At 38.5% G+C, this 20,829-nt stretch overlaps 1 protein-coding gene across 1 annotated transcript in view; it reads right to left on the reverse strand.

The window, feature by feature from the left end:
• ZNF407 (zinc finger protein 407) overlaps positions 1 to 20,829 on the reverse strand; it is a gene marked incomplete at its 5' end in the record, with an annotated part of 309,274 nt that overhangs the window by 93,057 nt on the left and 195,388 nt on the right. Inside the window, one exon of the mRNA XM_084283203.1 lies at positions 6,199 to 6,377. Coding sequence (XP_084139329.1) covers positions 6,199 to 6,377 — 179 coding nt within the window. The remainder of the gene's footprint in view (positions 1 to 6,198; positions 6,378 to 20,829) is intronic.

Raw genomic sequence — 20,829 nt, forward strand, 5'->3', positions numbered from 1 at the left:
TAAATAGCATTCACTGAATTTATACTTTTGTAGCATGATGAATTCAGAGAGTATAATAGAAAACAGAAATTTTCATTTATTGATTTTTCCTAATTTGTTTCAACTTTTTATTTTCTGCTGAAGAATCAGAAGTTGTAAAATAAAAAGGACAAAGAAAAAAGGAAAAAATTAAGAGTAGAAAAGCACTAGGATACTGGTATAATTGCTACGTTATCAGGTTATGTGTGTGCAATTCACATTCTGAATAAGTCTGCAGTTTCCACTTGGTAATACAGTTATACCTTGATAAAATCACATAATAGATCACACCATAACTTTTAGCAATCAATTTTTTCTCTTAATAATTTGATAAATGTAGCTGTCAAGTGGGATAAAGATCACAATTTTATTTAGGATTAACTATTTGAACTTTCAGAATTCCGTTCATGAATATTGCAACTGTTACAACTGATAGCATCACAATTTGGTCCCTTGTTGATGATGTAATCAGGCTGCAGTTTGCTAGCAAAGCCTGCTTTCTTGAAAGCTAAAGAAACGCAAACGGAAAAGCATGGAGGGCACAGCCTTTTGAAAACTGCACTTCAAAAAAGTTTAGAAAAATATTTTTCAAACTGATGCATAAAAGGAACTTTGCTGTAAACTCTTCTTGTTTTCAGTGCTGTCTGGAAAGAGCTAAAACATCCCCTAACTCTGTTCTCCTGAGCTAAAATAGAAAAAATCAAAATATAGGCCTGGTTTACTGCACAGATGATTGCTTTTGTTGTTGATTTCAGTCCTCAGGATCCAGTAAGACATCAAGGAGACTGCCCAATAAAAGAGCAGAATTTCACAAGGATTCTTCTAACACCTCTTTAAAATATAAATAATGTAAATAAATGTATGTTCCTATGTCTTTTATAAATAATTTAGTGATGTATCAAAAAGGCAGGTGTACCTCTAGCTGGGCACAGAGAGTGTGGCTCAGAGAGTGCCAATTCAGTGCTGACGATGGGAATGTCATCTCCAGGAGAAAGACCACCTGGGGGGAATTACATGTCCCCTCAGCTACCTTTACTACCACAACACCACAGCACTTTCGATCCACAGACACAATCCTTACCTAGAGGCAGTAGATTAACAGTGTTTGAAGATTTAAGAGCAGAAAAGATCATTAGATAATTGTCTGACTTTTGGTATATCAAAGCCCCTTAAATTACATTTAATTAGTTTTGCAGTGCGCCCAGCAACCTTGGGCCTTCCTTCAAACCTATCTTCCAAAAAGACATCCAGTCCTCTTAAGGCTCAAAAGAGTGGAATGGGAACAATTTCTTCTGCTAGTTGCTGCCAGAGCTCAATTGACTTCATATTTAAATGTTTGCACCTTGTTTCCTATTTCAATTTGTCTGACTACGCATTCAGTAACTGATTTTTCTTAGGCTTTTCTCAGCTAGATTAGGAGTAGCGCACGTCTGATATTTTCTCCCTGTGAAGCAACTCATACACTATAATCAAGTGCCTATCTATCATTTTGGTCATGAATTATGTAACTCTTCATGAGCACTAAGCCTTCAATCACCACGTAGGCAGCAAACTGCCAAAACATGATCGTCACGATCTTTGTTCTGCGGATGCCCAACCCCAGAGGCACCTATAATTTTCACGGAGGCACAGGCGCACTACAGCTCTGCTCCCAAGCACACTCCACAACGGGGCTGTGCAGTGAGGGGAACCAGCTCATGCTTTCTGTTCTGCCAGGAGCCATAGGGGCAAGTGATCCTCCGCACCCACTGGCTCCAAGTGTGGCAGACACTCAGAGCATGCTGGATAATTGGAGTCCCTCACAAGCAAGATACGGCGTTCAAAGGAAGAATGGATTTACCAAAGAAAACGATAAATTGATCTGCCTTCCCTGATTTTTTTTTAAAGATTTCCAAGAAATAGTTAATGACTGCTAGTTCTAAATTAGGAAAATTACCTCCAAATTTTCCATTCAATGTCTTAAGCAGTTCCCAAATCACATAACTGGCTATCGTGAAACCATTTTTAAGCAAAAGCCTTTTGCCTTGAACTATGTAGGCACTGCATCCATTTTGCACAAGGGGAAACTCAAACAGAGAGCAAGCCCACTGCATCAGTAACACACACAGAAAAAGGGTTATTCCGACTTCCCCGAGCGGCACTCATTCTTGGACATCATGTTCACTTCTAACAGTGCAGCACAGAAATAATGATACAGAAAAAAAGCAATATCATCGTGTAACTTTCAACATGATCAAGAAAACAATAATTAGCAAACTGCTCCTCTTCTCTCCAAAGAGCATTTTGCCTTACAGCCAGTTTAGTACCCACACAAGACTACTACGCACACAGTGAGATGCCATGGTCTCTGCAGCTAGTGGAATAATGGAGATGTCAATCCATAGATATTATTCTCTTTGGATATAAATAATGCATCATAATAGTATCATAATGCTTATAAGACAAGAGCTCCTAAATGGTGAGCATTTAGTTCAAACTGAAATTATCACTATCAAGCGATGCTGTTCCAAAGCAGACAAAAATCACTGAGAAAAACAGCTGGAGTACCGATCCCTTTCAGCTTCTACCACAGGTACTGGCCATTCTCCTGTCCCACTTGTCAAAGCAATCAGGTTCAGTTAAACTCATTATCGAGATGTAGCGTCAATTGGGAGAAAAAAAACACGTCCAAGAAACTTGGAAATGCAACGCATATCCAATGATTTCTTCAGCTTATTCTGTACTAGCTTTGTCATAAAGACAAGTCCATACTGCGCAACTCAGAAAAATTTTCTTTATCAGTTAATCTCACTCAAAAAAATAATCACCGAACTGGCGGTCATCAACATGATATTACAATTCACTCACTGTATTAATTTTTTATTCATAAGGACAAATATTCAGATTTGCACATTTCAAACAAGAATAATATGAGTAGTTTCCATTATAGCCAAATTACCATAACTAAAACATTGACTGCAGGACACCTTAGCTTGCTAAATGTCCCACTTCAGTTCTAGAACAGCTATAAAATCTATCAGTGTCTTAACTGTCACTACTTTTAAAAAGACATGAATATTGCAGATAATCAGCAGTCACTGGATTTCTGCTTTCTTTTTTTTTAAACAAAATTTCAAATTCAACATAGAACTCAAGAAAATGGGTTACAGAATACCAAGAAACAGGCATAAAGCTCTTACAGAACCACACACAATGACAGTTTAAAACCAGATTTGATGATTTGTATAAAAATCAGAAGTTAAACACGTAGGTTGGCGTTTGAAGTGGAATCTAGCAAATGTAATCCATAATTTAATGTGCAGATGCACATATACCTCTGTTGGCTTGGATGCATTAAAGGTCTGCTTCTGAAATGAAGTACATTTTAAAAACTAAACACAGAAGTATTCTCTAGATTGCTGCTGTTTGAAAACATATAATGGTACTTCTTAAGGTTTATAAGGAATATAGTTGTACAGCTAAATATCTTCCTCTATGACAGAGTCTACAGCAAAAAGGGAAAAGAAGTATTGCACACCTGGTTTTGTGGCATTTCCATACTTTAATTCCTCACAATACAAAGGATTTTGAAGATGCAAAATACATGTAGAAAGGGCTGTCACCTATCATTTACAGTACCCTCCTCACATAACTTATTCTCCCTTCCACCTTCTGTAGACTTAGAAATGCATCTTAAGCTTCTTCGTGCCACTCCATAAAGGAGTGTATTAATTGCTAAAGAAAGCTGAACAGAAATTCATATTACTTCAAAGAGCATTAACTTTGAGTTAGAAATCCAACTGATAATCTCAGTTTCACAGATGAGAAATAAACTTGATTTTAACTCCCAGGCACACCTGAAAGGCATCCCACAGCTCCACTCTTGGTGGGTTCTGGTGAAGGAGTTTCTGACTGGTCCTGGGAAGTGGCAGGGAAGGAGCTGGAGTTGGTGTCCATTTCTGCCACCGTTTAGACTTATTCTATTCTGCTTGCAGAAGCAGAGGGGATGGCTTTCTCATTACAAAGCAATATTAGAACACAAAAGAAAGACAAATATGTTTAAGCTAAAAAAATTGATCTTGTATGACACTTTCATACTCCTATCATCCTAACAGGTTCTAAGTCGTGTTGTGGATTCTCTGTGGGTACCGGCAATGACCAACAAACAATCAGTAACCATGAGCTAGACATAGAACAAATCTTATTTTGATAAGGAATGTTAGCCAGGGCACAGGAGTTATCCCCTCACTGCTCTGAAAACCTTCTCTAAAATCTTTAACTCACAGATGTCCAGCAGTCAGAATGGCTTGAACAGAAGAAAAGAAAAACCCTTTAATTTAACTCTGATGTAAATGCACAATTATCACCTATGCTTTAAGAGTGTTTCTTCCTGAAAGGAAAATACAGTATTGCTATTTTAGCAATGGGATTATGTGAATAATATTTCAATATTTCTGCTTTTGTTGTATACCAGTTGTAGGCTACCACAGCAATAACAAGGTGACAACCGGTTCTTTCTAGTGTGTTTGTACAGAACCCTCGTTAGTGTAAAGGGATTTCTCCAGGATAAGTATTAATGTATTAAAAAAATAGGTACCATTAGAATACAACCCATGACAGTTTTCCTGTGTTGCCAAGACAAGCAAGTTGAATAGTTTTAACCACGTTATGCTGAAATGAGCAATTTTTTTTAACTTAGATATGGAGCCTTGAACAAACAATGTGAAAACTTACGCAGACTTTGTAATTTTAGAAAAATGCTCGTGGTTCTACCAGTGTAACCTCTTTCATGCATGAATAATGTATATTTGTCTATTGAAAGCATTCTAATTTTTCATATTATTTTATGTGGGATTATTGCAGTTAAAACCCAACGGTGTCTGGATTTAAGATCTGAGTTCAATATCCATTCATGTTAGTCAGGACTATGTTGAAATGTGATCAGCTTTCTGACCTATTTTGAAATTGGTATTCCGCCAACTAGCATTTTGTTTGCACATCCAGATATTATCCACCATATGCTGACATGACATGATGATTGGTTCCAAAATGAAGTGGAATACTTGGCAAATAGAAATATATGGTACAAATAATACACTGCCTCTAGTCAGGAAAGCAAGCAGTCGTTCTGAGAAGACTGAAAGGTTTTAAAATAGCTTGACTGTAACACTGCATAGTGCTGAATGAAAACTCTCTAGGTCATCCTTTTCACAGGTATGTGACTCTCAAAAATTACAAGATCAATTCCTTAAAGAAGATTCAAATCTGACACAACAGTACTAATAGTAGGACTTCGATAGAAGATTAATTTGCGTCTTAGGGAGGATTTGGCCCACGTAGCTTCTTCCTCCTCTGGATTCCCAAACTCTTTCTTCTCACCATCTGTTCTTTTTTCCCTCTGCTCTGACTTGTCTTCCCTCCCAGTGATGTCTAAGTTATCTTCCTCTCCTGAATTAAGATCACATTTCATTTAAGCTCCAGTCTACGCTTGTATGATTTCTCCTAAACTCTTTCCACTGAACTCTTTTCTCCTATCCTGATGCTCCAACTATACTTCTGCCTTCTATTCTGAACTTTAAAATCCCTGCTATAAAAATTATCTTCTTAAACAGAACACATCCCCAACTTTTTTTCTTTTAGTTCCTGTTTCTAAAGCCATTTTTTTGTTTTGCATTTCTCCAGTGATTCCCATGTCTGTGCTCTCTAATGTAACGTCTCAAAACATCCATGCAAGTTATTGATGGATCTCTGCTGTTCTATATTTTAATGCTAATCATTGTTTCACTGTAATGAAAATTTTAAAGGTGTATGTTCATTTGATATTGAATTCGCTCAGGAATTTTGTTTTTCTGCTCTTGGAGGAGTGGGGTAGGTAAAGAAATTTAATACAAGTGTTTAAAAAATATATCTCTGTACAAAAGTGTAACTAAAGTTCAAAATGAAGCATCTAAATAGCATGTATTTCTGATATTTACGCATTAAACTGCAAACCTTGCTGATGAAACTTGAATGGATTTCAGTGCTTGACACATAACTTTCACCCCTTATGAAAACTTGACAAGAACTAAGCCCATTTTAAAATCATGTTCTTCTTCAGAATAAATGATAGTAACATAACAGCTAGCTTTCTTATTGCAATCATTTCAGCATGCTCACCTAGAAAAGTGAAGAATTTGAAAGCAAATGGAAGAATGACCTTACCAGCATGTAAGTATGCCAGATCGGGATTTTCAATGTCTGGGTGTAGTTCTTTCAAGTGGTTACGAAACTCCACGGGGATATTGGTTCCATAGTCACATTTAGGACAGTTATACATTTTCACTCCTTCATGCTTTCCTGTATGCAAGATGTGTTTACGGATGTTTTCAGCACAGTTAGACCTAAAAAGCAATAAATTAAAAAAAATAAAAAGAAGGTATATAATAATTTATTCAGTACTAGTCATTCAAGCTCTGGCTGAAAATAAAATAAAATATAGTGTTATAACAGAAAATGGGTATCCATTGCTCATTCTTCACTACCTGCATGATTCTTGTATTCTCTTAAGTTTTGTATAGATGTCCCCTGCATGAAGGTTCCTGTTTCAGGTTAACTGTGCAATGCATCTGAACCAGAATCATTTAAAAATGAAGGCTTTTTCACATTTGCAAAAGCCTTATCATTCTTATTTTTCTGGATGGTAATCAGTTACAGACAGACATTAAGCAAAACTCTTTAACTTACCAAAACTGACCTTTATTTAACCATGCTAACAGCTAGGTCTTGAATAAACCCTGCTAGAGACATGCACAGATGCCTATAACATTCCCAACAGTGTTCAGGTGAACTTTTCCAACACAGTTCCTAGACTTCAGAGGAGCTGTTGCAAATGATTTTTGTAAGGATATTCCATCAACTCTTATCTCATCTTATTAACTGTTATTAGAAAGCAGAAGTGAGCCATTCAAGTTTACACCTTTTAGAAAATATGCACAGATTCTGATCTATATCTGAAATACGGCTGTTGTGGAACACTGGAGTTTTCATATATAAAAGTCAGAACACATATACATTTTTAAGCTCTTCAAGAAAAGCGCTTCAAGGAAAGTCCCTCATAATATTTCTGGAAAAAAAAAATGAATAGAAAAAGATCTTACATTTGCTTTATCCACAGGGAGATCCATGATGTGGCACTATTTTTTAAATTCCAGTATTAAAAATTTTGCAGTATCATTCCAAAATTATTTTGTATTAGAATTTCCCACTTACTCTAAGTATGCGATAAAATCCGTATACAAAATATTGTTTTCCCATTTATTTCAAGCATAAATAGCTAATGATTATTCTTGAATTAAAATAATGGCTAGTGTATACCCATTTCTTTTGTAGACTTTAGTCTGTAGTACTGTACACTATTAATGTGGTTAAACTAAGAATGTTAATCAAGCTTCACTGAAAGAAGTACAAGCACTCAATTGAAATATATAAATACATTATACTTCAAAAGTACTCAAGTAAAACAAAGGTAGTGTTTTGAGCAACTGATTGTTTGCTCACCGCTGTTACTAATATCACCGTAACAAGCACCTAAAAAAAGACCCCCAACATAAACTGGAAGTAGCAGCTTGAAGTTCTGTTGGAGTGCCTGTCTCTCCCTTGGAGATGGTCATAGTAAAGATGATAACTGCCTTACGGTGCTGCCAAAGCTCACCCTCTGTCATGTCCATCTGCTATATACCAGTATAATGATCAGACTCCTAAGAATGTCAGAGAAGACACTTATGTTCACTGAAAAATATGGGAAATATTGGTCCTCAGCATCTTTCAGGATTCAGCCCTAAAAAAGATTACAGTGCTCATAAGTGTTGTTAAAGTGAAACATGTATTTTATAAAAAAAATGGATAGTGTACACTGCAATGAAAGCAGGAGACAATCTGGTAACCTTCTATCGTGGGTTATACTTTAAAGGGCAGTGGATTAAAGTAGAGAATACAAATCTGAAATAAAATATCTGAATCCTTTTAGTTTGGTTCTCATACTATGTTCAGGAGAGATATAAAACTTTTTACTTTGAAATATTTCTGTGAAATATATAAAGGATCTGTGGAAACCTATGTAAGAATTGTGAAGAAAACCCAGCCTGTTCAAGGCATAAAAGGCCAGTCCTATCTCCTTTGATTTGTGAATTTGCTCTAACCACTTTAAACAGAGCAATCCTGAAGACTCATTTATTTAGCTATCAGTAAAAATCTGTGCCTAAACATGCCCACATACCGGTACATTTATCATGGTAAATCATAACTTAAATATATATATATATATTTTTCCACGTGATGAGCCCAGAAAAGCTTAATCTGAAATGAGGGACACGAGATCACAAGGCATTACAAATGGCTCTCGTATTAGGTTGCCATGCAGCAATTGCAATCATAAAGTAAACCAGGAAGGTAACAACTGGCAAATCCAAGCACTTTTGAAGCTAAGTAATACCCTTAAAGATGACATGACAAAAAATGTACTGCATATATATATATATATATTTAAATTATTCAATGTGCTTCATCTGTTTTATTAGGAGTCTTCTCATGAGTACTATACGAATATGTTATTATATGGCTGACCAAAAAGAAAACAAACAAACAAAAAAAACCCACAACACCCAAACTCTGTGTATGTGTGTACTTACATCACTTCATCTCATACGACTAAACACAGAGGTCTGTGATTTTAAACAGCACTGTGTTTTCACTAAAGCTATGCCATGATAAACATCTAACTAAAATATTATAGTGCTGCAATAGTGATGATAGTTAAACATTTGACAGGCTTTGTGCTATAAAATTCACTTCCAGGAGTTTATAAACTCTGAGATAAAGATTCCCTTTGTTCTGAAATTTGGCAATGGAGAGCCCAGCACAAAAGAAATTGTTTGAATAAAGTCTTTTTTTTTCTTTTTTTTTTTTTTTGAGTCCCACTCTAAATTACAGCAGCAAAGAAATAAATGCAGCTTTTAAGAGGCTAGCCTCTGTTCCAGGCTAAAACAGAGTTTTCATAGTTAAATTATTATCATTATTTCTAAATGTAAGCATGTTTTTGTCCTTATGACCAATTTTCCGTTTTGAAAACCAAACGTATATATTTCTGGCAATTTTTCCACACTGAAATAACAGGAAGGGCACTCATTAGTGAGACATAATTAGTTTGAAGCTATAGTCGATGGATTTGCATTCAGTGCTTATGCAGAGAAGCAGTACAGAAATTTCTTTTCTTTCTACTTTTCCTCCCAGTGAGCCTTATCAGAAATGAAGAAAGGTTTATAAGACTTGATTCAAACTCTGCGACAATTCTCTTATGGGGAAATGGAAGACCTCTGGAGAGTTTTCAGCATTCATTTCAGTCAGTGGTGAGAGAGGAGATTGGAAATGTTGTGGATGAACAAGAAACATGAGGAGCTTGGCCCACAGTTCCCAGTAAGAGGCCTGTACAACTTCCTCTATCAAAGACTGATGTACTGGGAAGGGTGTAGGAGTGTTTTCCTCTGCACATGGCCAGGAGAGCTCCTGCACTTTCTGTCCTAAGGGACAGAGCTGTGAAGTAAGGGAGACAGATAGCAAGTTTCTCCTGAGAAATCCAGCTACTGCTTGAGAGGAAAGGAAAACCTCTTTCTGTCTGAAGATAAAAAGATTATTTTTTAAATCTCTAATGCTCATTGCATGGTGATGAATTCACATCACTGTTCTAAATGCACATTTCATGTTGTCATTACAAGTCCATACCTACCAGCCAGTTTTCGGTCTTTCTTTTACTGCTCCTATGGGAGTATCATAAACTCATAAACTGGCAATTACTTAATTGTAGAATTGTACTTTTGCCACAGAGTCACAGTATGGTTGACTTTGAAAGAGACCTTTTGTCTCTTCCAAGAGGAGAGATGTCATCTTATACAACTGCCCTGCTCAAGTAGGGCCACCTTGCCCAGGACCTTGTGTGGAAGGATTTTGAGTATCTCCACGGAGGGAGACTTCACAATCTTTTTGGGCAACCTGTGCCAGTGCTCAGTCACCCACACATTTAAAAAAAAAGAGTTTGCTCATGTTCAGACAGAACCTTCTGTCTTTCCATTTGTGCCTGCTGCCTCTTGTCCTGTCGCTGGGCACCACTGAGAAGAGCAGGACTCCATGTTCACTTTCCCACCACTTATTTATACACATTTCTAAGAATCCCCCTGAAACTTGTAGGCTAAACAGTCCCAGCTCCCAATCTTTTCTTCATATGAGTGCTGCTCCAGTGCCTTCATCACCTTAGTGACCCCGTTGTTGGACTCTCTCCAGTATATCCAGATCTCACTGGTACTGGGAAGCCCAGAACTGGACACACCACTCCAGGTGTGGCCTCACCAGTGCTGAGCAGCTGTCAAGGATCACCTCCCTTAACCTACTTATGGCAGTACTTCAAATGCAGCCCAGATACCCAGGTACTGGTATGCAGTACCCAGTACCCAGATACTGTTGGCCATCTTGCAGCAAGGGCACATTGCTGGCTTGTGTTCAACTTGGTGTCCACCCATTTTGTGCCATCAGCAAACTTGCTGAGGGTAAACTCTGACCCATCCGTCCAGGCCATTAGTGAAGACACTGAATGGGACTGGACCCAGTATTGACTCCTGGGGTACTCTGCTAGTTACTCGTCTCTGACTAGACTTTGTGCCATGGATCACCACCCTCTGCGCCCTGCTCTTCAACAAGAACAATACCTCCAAGAGAGATTTAATTTACTTCTGATATCATTGTCATTTTGCAACCAAGTCTCAGGATACTGGTAATTACCTAGATAGGAAAGGCACACCACAGTGAAAAAAGCTGTGTAGGTATTCTAACAGTAAATAATAAGCAGCCTCCAATGGACATCTCCAGTGGCATCCGACTACAATGAAGCTCAAAGCTTATCAACAATAGTCTAAAGCAAACTCAGCTATCCGAAGGACTAGAACACAACAGTTTATTCAGATTTTCCACTGGGAATTGTGTCTGCACAAGCACCATCCACAGAGTGACAAGTAAGCCCAGTGCTACATGCCACAACCCTCAGTGCCCTCATCTGCTTCTTAGCAGCATTAATCTGCTTGGTGGGAGAGCACAGAGGGAAGTGGAAGGTTAGGGGTAGCATAGACTGCCAAGACATTTTGTCAGCATGAGAAGCTTCTGCCTTTATTTGCTTTGTCCTCCCATTGCCTCTCTCCTATCTCTATATATCAGTTCTGTTACCAAAAATAGGGTATTGTGCTAAAAAGCAAGAAATGGAGCGCCTTGTCTACAGGACAATGGGAAAATACATGCTGCTAGTGCACAGGGCAAAAGTTCTCAGACCTGCCTTCCTTCCAAAGCAAGAAAACACTGTTGTTCCTCTCACCCCTCAGAGCAGTATAACTGCCCCTATGCAGCCATTTTCTCAATTGCATTGGCAAGTTATGGTGTGCCACTGGTCAAAAACTAGGTCCTTCCCGTTGGAAACAACACTAGGGTAAGGGCTTCCAGAATGGCAGAGCACAGGTGTGCACTGTGCAGGAGGCAGAGGTGGGTGTTCAAAGTCAGCAGCAGGGAGCCACGTGAGGAGCAAGGAGCCTTGCAGCAAGTTCATGCAAGGTGGGGACTGGGCAGCCTGCAGGTCCTGCAGTTGGTGCTGGAGGTGGTCATATTCCCCCATCTCCTCCTCCTTCTCTCTGCAAGCCAGCCGGCCAGCCCTGCCAGTGAGCAGTACAAACAGTAAGAGGACAGGCTTTGGGCATCTCTTGCCCATGCAGAGGGGCTCAGCCCTAGTCTTGAGGCTGGAAGGAGGGGGTCGTGCTCAATCCTTCTCCAGCCACCCTCCTCCAGCCACCAGCGCTGCTTTAAGCAGCCCACGCGAACAGCCCAGTTCTGTAGCTAGCTGCAGAGCTGTGGCTGCCCGATACCAGAGGTATCTGCTGTCCTCATCTTTTCTTTTATTTAAAAAAAAAAATAAGAAAGAAATTCATAAAAACATGTTCTGTTAATTCTAAACCTGCCCATATAGAATATGAATGCTTCTATTTTTTTCTAAGGGTTTTGTACATGATAATATATTAGCACTGTATTCAACAGCTGCAAGAAATGTAGCAGGAAACAACCTAGTTTTATTAAGATGTTTTACTAATAGGAGACTGAAATTAGGACACTCTTCCATTATGCAGTGCCTGGTATTTTCAGAAAGATGCTTACTGCAAGACATGGAAATGGAAGCTTTCAGAGGTACAAATGAGGCAAAATGTTAATTATCTAGCCCACTAAGTTTTAAAAATTTTAGCACCTTGCAGGGCTTATATTAGCACAAAATAAACCTTTCACAAAAAGATTTCTTCAGGACACTAGGTACAAACATCCTCTTTCCGCAGAGAAATGCATATAACCTAAAGGCCTTGTGGCAGCTCCATGGATGTCACTATTTACAACATGAAAACAAACACAGTGATACAGCCGACTGAGTGAAAAGATTTCTGTTTTTCCCTGCTAGTCGGTATGAATCAAGTTCACTCTGGTACAGGGAGCACTCTGAAGGTCTTCTGCACCGTTCGTACCCTGCTATGCAACCTACGAGAAGCACACAGAAATGGCAACATTTTGACTGAAAAATAGCAAATTCAATGGATACTTTATTCTTGAAATCCAAGCAGTTATGATGAAAGCAAACTTCTCAGAAAAACAGGATGTATCATTGAAGACTCTTTACCTCAGTTATTAACCAAAAATTTGCAGGTGCCTAGTTTACAGAAAATAACAAGCTAATTTGGAAAACTGTCTTTAGTTATTGAAATTTTAATTTAAACTAACAAAAAAAAAATACTTTTTTTTTTTTGAAACACAAAGTCATAAGGAGCAATTAGCTTGACCTCATGGATACCACAGTCTGTAAAAAATCTGCCCAGTGATTCTTCCTTCAAACCCTCAGCCTCTTTGGTGCTAAAACATCATATTTTGAGACACATTGAAATCTGAGGGCAAGCAAAGGGGAATCTGTTGTAACTGTAGGCAAATTACTCTACAGTTAATCAGTCTCACTTTCACAAACGGTCACATTTCTTACAATGTGGCATCCAGCTAACAGATGCTGCTACATGTCTGACCCTTCCTGCTCAGCTGAAGAGTTCTCTGCTATCCAAACCTCTATTGGAGGTTCAGTTGAGCCACAGAGACTGAGTTCCTTTCATCTCATGTTGGGAAATCACCAAATTTTTGCTAAATCCTTTTCAGGTTTAAACATGGCTTTGAACACTAGACTGCATTTTGCACCAGTGCTGCACACACAAATGCCAGGACTTCCACCGTTCTTAGCACTCCCCAGCCAAGCCAGGAGTTCTGACAGCTTCTGTGTACTCCTCAGTGCACCAAGAGCTCCTGTTTATTCATTCATGTGTACCACCCTTCTAGCCTGTCTTTACTTCTCGTTCACATTAAACTGTACGAAAACTATCATTGAATAGGGTGATGGCAAACAACCCAATGGGCAACACTTTCTTGACAGGAAAGAAACACACATTGCAATCACACATATTATGTGACCAGGTTTATTCAACCAAACCCTTCACAGTGACAGAAACCTAGACAAACAAACCAAACAGAAATTAATCCCAGCATATCAAGATTTATCTACATTTCTGTTTTTAAATAAACTAATTGCCAGCTAACTCAAACTAGCTACAACACAATATGCAATCAGCATACATCATGAATGCTCAGTTCAGAACATGAGCTTAAAAACTGTAGTATTGGCTTACCTGCTCAGTGCTACAGTATTGCCCAAGAAACAGTAAAAAGCAAAAATATGTCATGGAGAAAAATACATTCTGAACTGTATTAACATTAGCATCGTCATCATTATTTTAAAACTGTAATTATTATACATTAACACATACATAACCTATATGTGCATATGTATATGAGAAATGCGGTACATCTCAGTGTTATTACTAGCATACACCTGGGTTACCTCTTCCTTGCTTTTTCTACTTTACAAGCAAAATTCTGTCTTTTATTTAGTTTTTAAATGACAGAGGGAAGAATGACATGAATACATGGGCTGGTGCTCTGTGACTAACCTCAGCAAGTGACTTACGATATTATTGCCAGAATTAGACACATTTAGCTCCATGGAAGTCGGCAAGTCAGCTACAACGTACCTAAGGCAAGCTCGGTTCTGCCTGTGTCACTGCTGGCAGACACCTCTTATGCTGTTCAGAAAGACCTCTGGTGGACAGTGCCAAGGAACTGCTGGGGGACACCACTATCCTATACCACTCTGTGTTTCTGCTGTGAACTTTTGCCCTCAGCTGATGCTTTTCAACCATACTGAGCTAAGCTGACTGAACTACATACCCACCATGTCATAAAAATGCATGCCTAACAATCTGGTGGCCACATGCGTTGCCATGTTTTACATGTACTGCCGTGTACTGCATGTATTGCCACTCAGAAAATATGAAGTAGCCCATAAAAGAGAGCACACTACATTTACATGTTTTAATGAGATTTTATGACACAGTCAGTTTCACAAAGAAAATAATAAAAATGTATTTGGGATTTATTCTGACAGTATTATAGTAACACCCAGGGATAATAATCGTAACATTTTCTGCTTTTCTACATTTATAGCTTTGCATTTTTTTTCTATAATGATCTATTTGTTATGACATACAGTATGTGTGACAGATGTCCAATGCTGGCTGCTAAAAAGTAGCAGAGCCCTGTAGGGAAGCAGCAAAAACTTGTGCGTCAGCACTGAAAATGATGGAAGATTGATAATTACTGCTTGTGCTTCAGCTCCATTCGGCAGACTAGCATGTCCAAAATGCAATCTGGACACAGATCTACCATTATATTTACAATGAGCAAATATCCCAATTTCAAAGAATCAATTGTTAGAAGTACACGAGCTACAAAGAGTTGGAGACAATAGACAAAATGCAATCTTTAAAAGGCAAATTTGGGGTAACTGGAGATTCTGAGGGGAAATAAGAAGTGGAGCTTAGCTTTCCTCCCAGGGATCTGTAGAGCAGGTTACAGCACTGCACAGTGAGCAAACAACCAAAGTATAAAAGCAGTGCTGGCAACTAGATCAATTCATAAATTTTCAGTCAAAATATTCTCCCCTCCAACAAACAAACAAACAACAACCACCAAACAGTTTGTTTCACAGCATACTTCACAACATAAAGAAAGCTTTATTTTTGCAGAAAAAAAAATATAAATTGCTCTGATTCGAAGGAAATAATGGCTTCATGCCTTAAATGCTCCCACTAACCCTGCTTTTAACAGAAAGAGAAATGGGAATAATTTAGACAGAAAGCTAGAAATTATGTCCAAACTACTCGAAAAGGAGCAGGAGGAAGGGATGCAGAGAGGCAGGGAGCCGTGCCTCAGAGGGTCTGCTCGAGCAGCTCTTCAGAGAGAGCCATGAGGTCTCCTTCTACTGACTAGAGGGGGAAAAGAAGCACAATTTTTACTGAAATCTCTCCATAACATTTAACAGGACTCCCTATTCAGCCTCTCTGCATGCAGAAGGGACCCTGCCATGGCCTGGCTCACTGGCCCACCGGCTCAGCCAGCCCGCGGCCCTTGAGGGCTGCAAAGGTCGGCTGTGCGCAGCGCCCTGCCGCCCCGTGTCAGCCACGGTTTAAGTGGCAGAAATAGCAGGTGGAGTTCATCTATTTCCCCGTAAACGGCGAATAATCACTCCATTGTTCATGGGCTTCCTCCCTCCCCCTTTGTGTTCACGCTGGAGCAGGTGGCATAAAATAGAAGTTGGTCTGAGGAACGGCCTCTCTGCCATGGCCTAAGGACGGGGACCGGCCTTTAAGTACCCTAGGCCCTGATTTAGCAAGGCACTTGCACACTTGTGCAGCTTAAGCACAAGCAGCCCCATCGACTTGAAAAGGATGACTCACAAGCTTAAATTTATGAACATGATCAAATACCTTGCTGAAATGAGGCCATGGAAAGCATCCATTTTTTTAAAAAGCTGGAAGGAATTTAATTGAAGACACACTTTCCCTTTCAACATCAATTCTTTCCCTATTGTACTTCCTTTAATGACCACATAAAGTAGCTGAACAATTCTGTAGGGTCTGTTTGTATATCCTCGGGAACCCATAAAGTATTTTCTCAAATATAAAAGTGCAGATGGAGCCTAAGAAAGGGTGCTGCAATGGTCTAGAGGCTGCAATGAGATAAAACTGGACTCCTCATGTTGCCAGAGTCAGAAATGATAGCAGCAGACCCTAAAGGCTGCCTGTCAATCTCAGATGCAGATGGCACTTCTTCCAAATGGCCTTTGTGTCAGTTCCTTCAGCCATTTTAGTGACAACACAACTCCCTAGAGGGCAAATCCTGTTGCTTTGCAGCCTGGATTCACATCCAGGGCACTGTGGTCTGTACAATCTCTGCTTGAAGTAGTTTTTTAATGCTAATGTATTGCTTCTTCTTGCCCTATCCCAGCCCCCCCCCCCCCCCCCATGCAAAAAGCAATGGTCATTTTCCTCCTCATTTCTAATGTTTCAATTTATCTCAGGAATAAGCATTAATTGTCTGAAAGATTCACTTTTGTTATGCATGCCGAAAGAATATATATAAAATTCCTGCTAATAAAATTTGCAGGTGACACTGTAATTGGTAGCATGATTAATAACAATGATACTGCAGTCATACACAGCAAGTAAGATGGTTTCAGAAGCTAGGTCGGTTGAATCAAAATATGTACACATACACCCGGGTGCCAGGTTTCACACCTTTGCACAAAGCATGCAAGTAACTCACAGAAGGCAAAAACACTGTGAAAAGCTATGACACTGAAAACGATTTAGGGATTAGAGAGCCAACAGTTTTATGTGAACTTCTAGTGTGATGTTGTAAGAAAGGTCCCATGCCATCCTTAGATGTATAAGCAAGTAAGTAGTAAGAAAATGTAAGGAGGCTATGTTCTCTTTATGACACTGCAGAAACTAATGCCAGCTATCTACTTCCCATATTGCTGCCTACATTTTAGAAAGTACACAAGCAGCTGCAATGGTTAGAAACAGAACTACAAGTTAAGGGGAAAAAATAAAAATTCTGTTTTGCTTGAGTTTGAGACTTGAATATCTTAACAAGGAATAAATGCATGATTAAGGAACACCTTAATTTGAGAAAACCTGTATCAAAACCAAAAGCAACAACTACAAGTTGTAGTTAAAATCAAATGAGAAATAAGGCATGATTTCTTCAGCAATTGCAGCAATTAACCTTTCATGCAAGGGGAATGGCTTCTCCAACTTTTGGTGTTTTCAAATAAAACCTGAACGTCTTTCTAAAAGACAAAATTCAGTAAAACACAAGAGCAAGCTGTAGGAAAAAAAAAATAATAATAAAAAACCACCTATGAAGTTTGTTTTATGTAGAAGGTCAGACTGGATGAGCTTAAGGCTTTCTCCGGGCTCAAAGTCTACAAGAAGTACAGTTTAAGTCTGAGAAATGTCATTGTGAGGTCAGACATTTATTGTGTTTCCATGATGTCATTGAAATTTGTTCAGTCTGCAAATTAAAATATATCCTTCCTGGCTGTCAATACTGCAAAACCATCTTCGGTTCTGAAAGTCAAATCTGATTCTTTAGCTGGAGGTATGATTGATTAGCCGATCTAAGATCTGCCTTGAAAGTATATATTGGAGAAACATCATTCTCTTCACATTATGTCCTCATAATGCTATTGTCTGCACAAAAATAAGTAAATGCACCATTTGGCTCTGTACTTTGAGCTTACTTCACAGTCATCATTCACCCAAGGAAACCCTGTTTTGAGAGTAGGGGGCAGCAAAATTTATTTTGTGTTCCCGTGAGAGTACATTTGCCTATGGACACTGTGCTGCTCAGTAAGAAATTGTAGTTTTCATGTAGTTAGGCTTTCAAAGTAGACATACACGTCAAGTACGATCTACTGTGTGCTTCACCACGAGATACTAAAATGGAATACAGTTGATTTAAGGCACTAAACTATGTATTTAATTTACCTACCATTCTTAGTGCACATAAACAGAGTAAAATGTGTAAGATTTTTTGAAACTGTTTTTTCTGGCACTTTTTCAGACTATTGAATATCCCAGATAAGCCGTCTTGTAAAACTATTAGATTCAAATTGGACCACCCAGAACAAAAAAGAAATTATTACGGTTCTTTCAGCTATACACAATTATGTCTAAGCATTACATACACTATTTTAACTAGATAAGAAATCATGGCACATTGTAGATCTATTGGTTGAGAAGCATAGGAACTGCCTGAACTGTATAGCTTCAAAAAGCTGATAAAAACCCAAGAAGAAAAAAAAATTAATCACCAAGGAAAAGCCTTCTGATCACGTGTGCAAAGGTTTGTACTTAAAGAAAAAAAAAGTGAGAGTTAAAAAACCCTGTCATATTACATGAAAATAACCCTCTTTTACTTAGTATAGATGGTGGTATGGATTTGCCTTTTTGACCACATAGGGTTAACGTGAAAAGAGGGAAAGATGGTAAAATATGAAACTTGTTCTTTGGCTTCATCTTTCACATTCCTGTATCATACTAGAGCAGAAACTAATGAACTTGCTCATCTTTGAAAGCCCTTTTGCATGCTTCTTCCTTCACCCTTAACTCTGATCCTTGCAGATCTTCCCTTATGTGTGTGCCAATTTTACTGGTATAATATGTGCACTTTTATTAGTTGTGTTCTGATGATTTCTACTGAGAGATACTTAAAGCTTATACAAGTCAAAAACTATTTTATCACTTCTGAAGAAAACTAATAGGGCAGAGTCACTGAATGATAAGAGAGAGACCACTGAATTTATTTAATAATCCATGTCCATTTCACAAAAATGGCCTGTGTAATCCTTTTAAAAATAATAACCTGTTCATTTCAGACCTTGCACAATGCTTCTCTTTGTCCCTTGTAAGTCTCTCAAATGTCTTATTTTAAAGGAATATATAGTACTCCCGGAAGACATTTTCCCATTTCTATTCTCTTCAACTCCTGTGAGCCCTTGTTCTGTGTGATAAGGCAATCTCCTTCGGGATCTGAGCTGTGTAGTTTCGCACCACGAGTGACAAGGACTCGACTTGAATAACTGCTGTGCGCAGGTTGTAATTATGTCAGCTGGAGTGTTGAACAAGGGGACTGATTAATGTGAGCCCCAGCCCAGGCACAGTCCCTATCAAAACCTTCGTGCAGGCCAGCAGTGGGGATGGGTTAAAGCAGAAAGACAAAACATGCTGTATCGTCCATGATAGATGAATTGCTCCAACAGTCTTCAGGCAGATGTTCCAGGACAGTATAATATACAATTACTCTGCCTTATCACCTTCCCAGGGACAATAAAGCTTCCTCCTTCTATAGCTCATGTGAGTGAAGGCAAAATTAGTTTTACTTTTACAACACTGACTCACTTATCATGTTGCCTTGATTGTGCTTTTACAGCTAAAGAAAACATATATTCCACTCTTAAACAAAATAAAACCAAAAAAAAAAAAAAAGGAGAAGAACCCAACACTCCTCACCTTTTATATAAAACCAAAAAATAATCCTTTAAATCTATTTTGCATGATAGTCACACAGTCCTTAAAGGGCTAATTCAGTATGGTCTCCTAAGGAGCAGAGCTAACTTTAGAACAACTGGACCTATTCATAGGCTTAATGCCATCTACATGCGCAGAGGTACATTCCTGAATCAAGTCAGAATGCACAGATAGTAAAAAATACATAGGTTCTGTACAAAAGATGCCTATGTGAATAGCATGCCTTCAGCGACTATAACTAAACACTCATTCTAAAAATACCACAGTACTCTTGTAAAACAATTCTTTGAGAAGTCATTAATCCACATACCTCTTTAGAGGCCACAGGAGTTTACTGTGTAACTACTATAAATAATCTAAGTATTTCCAAAAAGTAAGCATAAGTTAAGTAAATAGAAGAAATTTATGTAGAAAACTACATGGATAATTGTTACTTTTTTTGTTGTTATCAGATAGATACAGGTTTTTTTTTTCCTTTTTGTTGTTGTTTTGCTGCTGGGATAGAAACGGTCTGTATATATCAAGGCTATTTCCGTGAGTTTACAGAACAGCAGCTTACTAACACAAAGTGAATAGTGAGAGAATAATAGAGTTCATAATATCCTGATATCCTTTATTTCTAAATACTGGATGGTTAAAGATCAGAAAGCTGTGCTTTAAAGAAAATAGCCTAAATAGCTTCACTCACATTCCAAGATCCACTGGTTTCAGTGCTACCCTTTCTCCAGCTGTATAACATTGACATGATCTCAAAGAAGACAAAACAAAATAAAACAAAAAAGCACAGTCAGAAATGAATTTAGAGAGACATGTATTTGAAGGTCAGGTTTAAAAACAACACCCAACTAAAACAGCCAAGCCTGATCCTGACAGTGCTTGTGCTTAAGACTGCTCATGCTAAAGTATTTGAAAAATCTATTTATATACATTTAGTTCTCATGAAAGGTATTGGGTTACTAGTCCTAGAAATGAGAGATGAGATTTTCTAAGGAGACTATGGGAATTAGGCACTGAAATTGCACTTCAACTGAATGCAGGCTCCCAGCTGTTCAAGCTTCTTTGAGGTTTTAGCCATTAAAGACTATCACAGTCTTGGCAACAGTAGGGTTTCACCATAAGGGTACAGGCTTTCCTATACTCCTGTGGTGAAATGCAATCCTCTATTTATGATGCGAAAACTGGCTCCAAGAAAGCTGGTATGTTCCCACTGCACAGCACATTGACTTGAGAGGATACCATTACAGAATGAAGTTATGCC

Source organism: Netta rufina (genome assembly GCF_964035555.1).
Source record: "Netta rufina genome assembly, chromosome: 2".
In the NCBI taxonomy this organism is placed as follows: domain Eukaryota; kingdom Metazoa; phylum Chordata; class Aves; order Anseriformes; family Anatidae; genus Netta; species Netta rufina.